Below are 1,956 nucleotides of genomic sequence, written 5' to 3'. Positions count from 1 at the left end.
TCGTGACGCCGGAGAACAGACGGAAGTAACGTTTCCATCGCCAACGTTTGATAAACTAAGTTACTTTCAATTGTGCAACGTGAGCTTGAGCTCCGCGCAGCGCGGTGGTGCTAGCTAGCTGTGTCTGTGTTTGGTTACTGTCAGTAGCTAGTGGCTAAACAGCTGTGTTCAGCTAACATTAGCTAGAATTAGCATATAATGCTGGCATGAATGTTAACGGACGCTAGCAGAACACGGCTATCTCGCCACAAGCACCAAAGTGTAGCGCTGCTAGCGATGGTAGCTAGCGACGGTAGCTAGCAGATTGTAGTAACATCAGACTAATCTGTTCAACGTTACGTTTGCCAAGTCATGATTAGCGTTAGCTCAATCACGCTTCACCCCCAGCCGTACTAAACATTAATGTCATATATACTCTAATATAGTACTTTGCAAATTTTTCTCCATTTATACGATAAAATAGTTTTGTATTAATGTGATCAGATATGTAAAATAATCATCGAGTAACTCAATACATGTAAATATATTCTGTCTTATCGGGTTCATTATGTACAATATATGTGACGAGGATCGAGCAGAGCTGAGAAACCTGCTTCACATGGAGCCACAGGAGGCGGAGCTAGAAGCTAAAGGCTAAAGGCTAAAAGCTAGGCGCTAAGAGCGTAAGGCACACAACAAAAGAGGTGTTTCATGTAGCGATGACGTGGTCGAACACCAACCAGCTCCGCTCCACTGCAGCGTCTCCAGGAACTCCGGGGCGACTGAGACAAAGTTTTGGGTGTAATTAGTGAGGCGAGGTGAGCGACCCCTCCCCCGCCCGGCGAGCCTCCGAGGCCTCATCCCTTCTTTCCTCTCCGCGGAAAACAAGACGCGTCTCCTCCGTCTCCTGCAGTCGTCTCAGGCGGACCAGTCGTCCGTCTGTCCTCCTCCTCCTCCTCCTCTTCCTCCCTCAGAGGTGGGTGTCCTGCTCCTCTTCCTCGTCCTCCGTCGCCGCCTGATTGACAAACACCTGGAAGACAAGAAGAAGGGAGGAGGGACGGTGGAGGGAGGACAGAAAGACCAACCTCTTGATTCTACCAAGGTCTGGTCCAATCACCTGCCAGCGGCTGCCCTCCTCCCCGCCCCCCCCTCCCCCCCCTCCCCCCGCCAGGCCGTTGGCGCTCGGCTTCTTGTCCCTCGCCTCCGGCGGGCCGTCGCTGGTCACGTCCAGCATGGGGTTGTCGTGGCAACCGTTCTCCACGAAGTGAAGCTCCTCCGCTCGGAACTGACGGAGAGACGGGAATCAAAGGGGCGACTCGTTATCCACCGCCGTGGCCAAGGTCTGTTTCCACGGCAACGGCAGAAACACTGAAAAACAACAGCCGTGTTGTCGTCGGGGGCCACCGGGTGGCGCCGCTGTCCTGAAGCCGCCAGAAGACCGGCGCCACCCGCTGCGCCACCGCCGCCATGCATGTCAACCAAACGGCCTTTTCTCTTGACACGTTACAACTCTCAGGGCAGCGCAGACCTTCGCCAACGCCACACTTGTCGCCATGGAAACCAGAGGATCAGCAGGTTGTTGGTCCACCGCCTGTCCTGGTCGTACGAATCCTGAATCTACTGGGGACGTGACTTCAGTCGTTACAAAAGTTAAGTAAGTTCTCGCCTCGACGAACCGCCGTCTCTCAGTCAGACGCTCCGTACAGCTTGGAGCTGGGCAGGACGGAGACGTGGCGGCGGAGGTTTAACCACCGTGGTCTTGGTGGGGGGGTGTACCTACCGTGGTCTTGGTGGTGGGGGGGAGGGGGGTGTACCTACCGTGGTCTTGGCGGCAGGGAGGTGTACCTACCGTGGTCTTGGTGGGGGGGTGTACCTACCGTGGTCTTGGTGGTGGGGGGGGAGGGGGGTGTACCTACCGTGGTCTTGGTGGCGGGGGGGGGGTGTACCTACCGTGGTCTTGGCGGCAGGGGGAGGTGT

General features: G+C 55.8%; 1 protein-coding gene across 1 annotated transcript in view; it reads right to left on the bottom strand.

Moving 5' to 3' along the window:
• Nucleotides 1-949: 949 nt before the first annotated feature.
• podxl2 (podocalyxin-like 2) overlaps nucleotides 950-1,956 on the bottom strand; it is a gene marked incomplete at both ends in the record, with an annotated part of 7,050 nt that continues 6,043 nt past the window's right edge. Inside the window, 2 exons of the mRNA XM_080495321.1 lie at nucleotides 950-1,009; nucleotides 1,097-1,264. Of these exons, the coding sequence (XP_080351447.1) occupies nucleotides 950-1,009; nucleotides 1,097-1,264 (228 nt within the window). The remainder of the gene's footprint in view (nucleotides 1,010-1,096; nucleotides 1,265-1,956) is intronic.

The sequence above is a fragment of the Blennius ocellaris genome (assembly GCF_963422515.1).
Source record: "Blennius ocellaris genome assembly, chromosome: 4".
Lineage (NCBI taxonomy): Eukaryota > Metazoa > Chordata > Actinopteri > Blenniiformes > Blenniidae > Blennius > Blennius ocellaris.
Note: the sequence above shows the minus strand (reverse complement) of the source record. Positions and strands in the feature narration are given on the sequence as shown.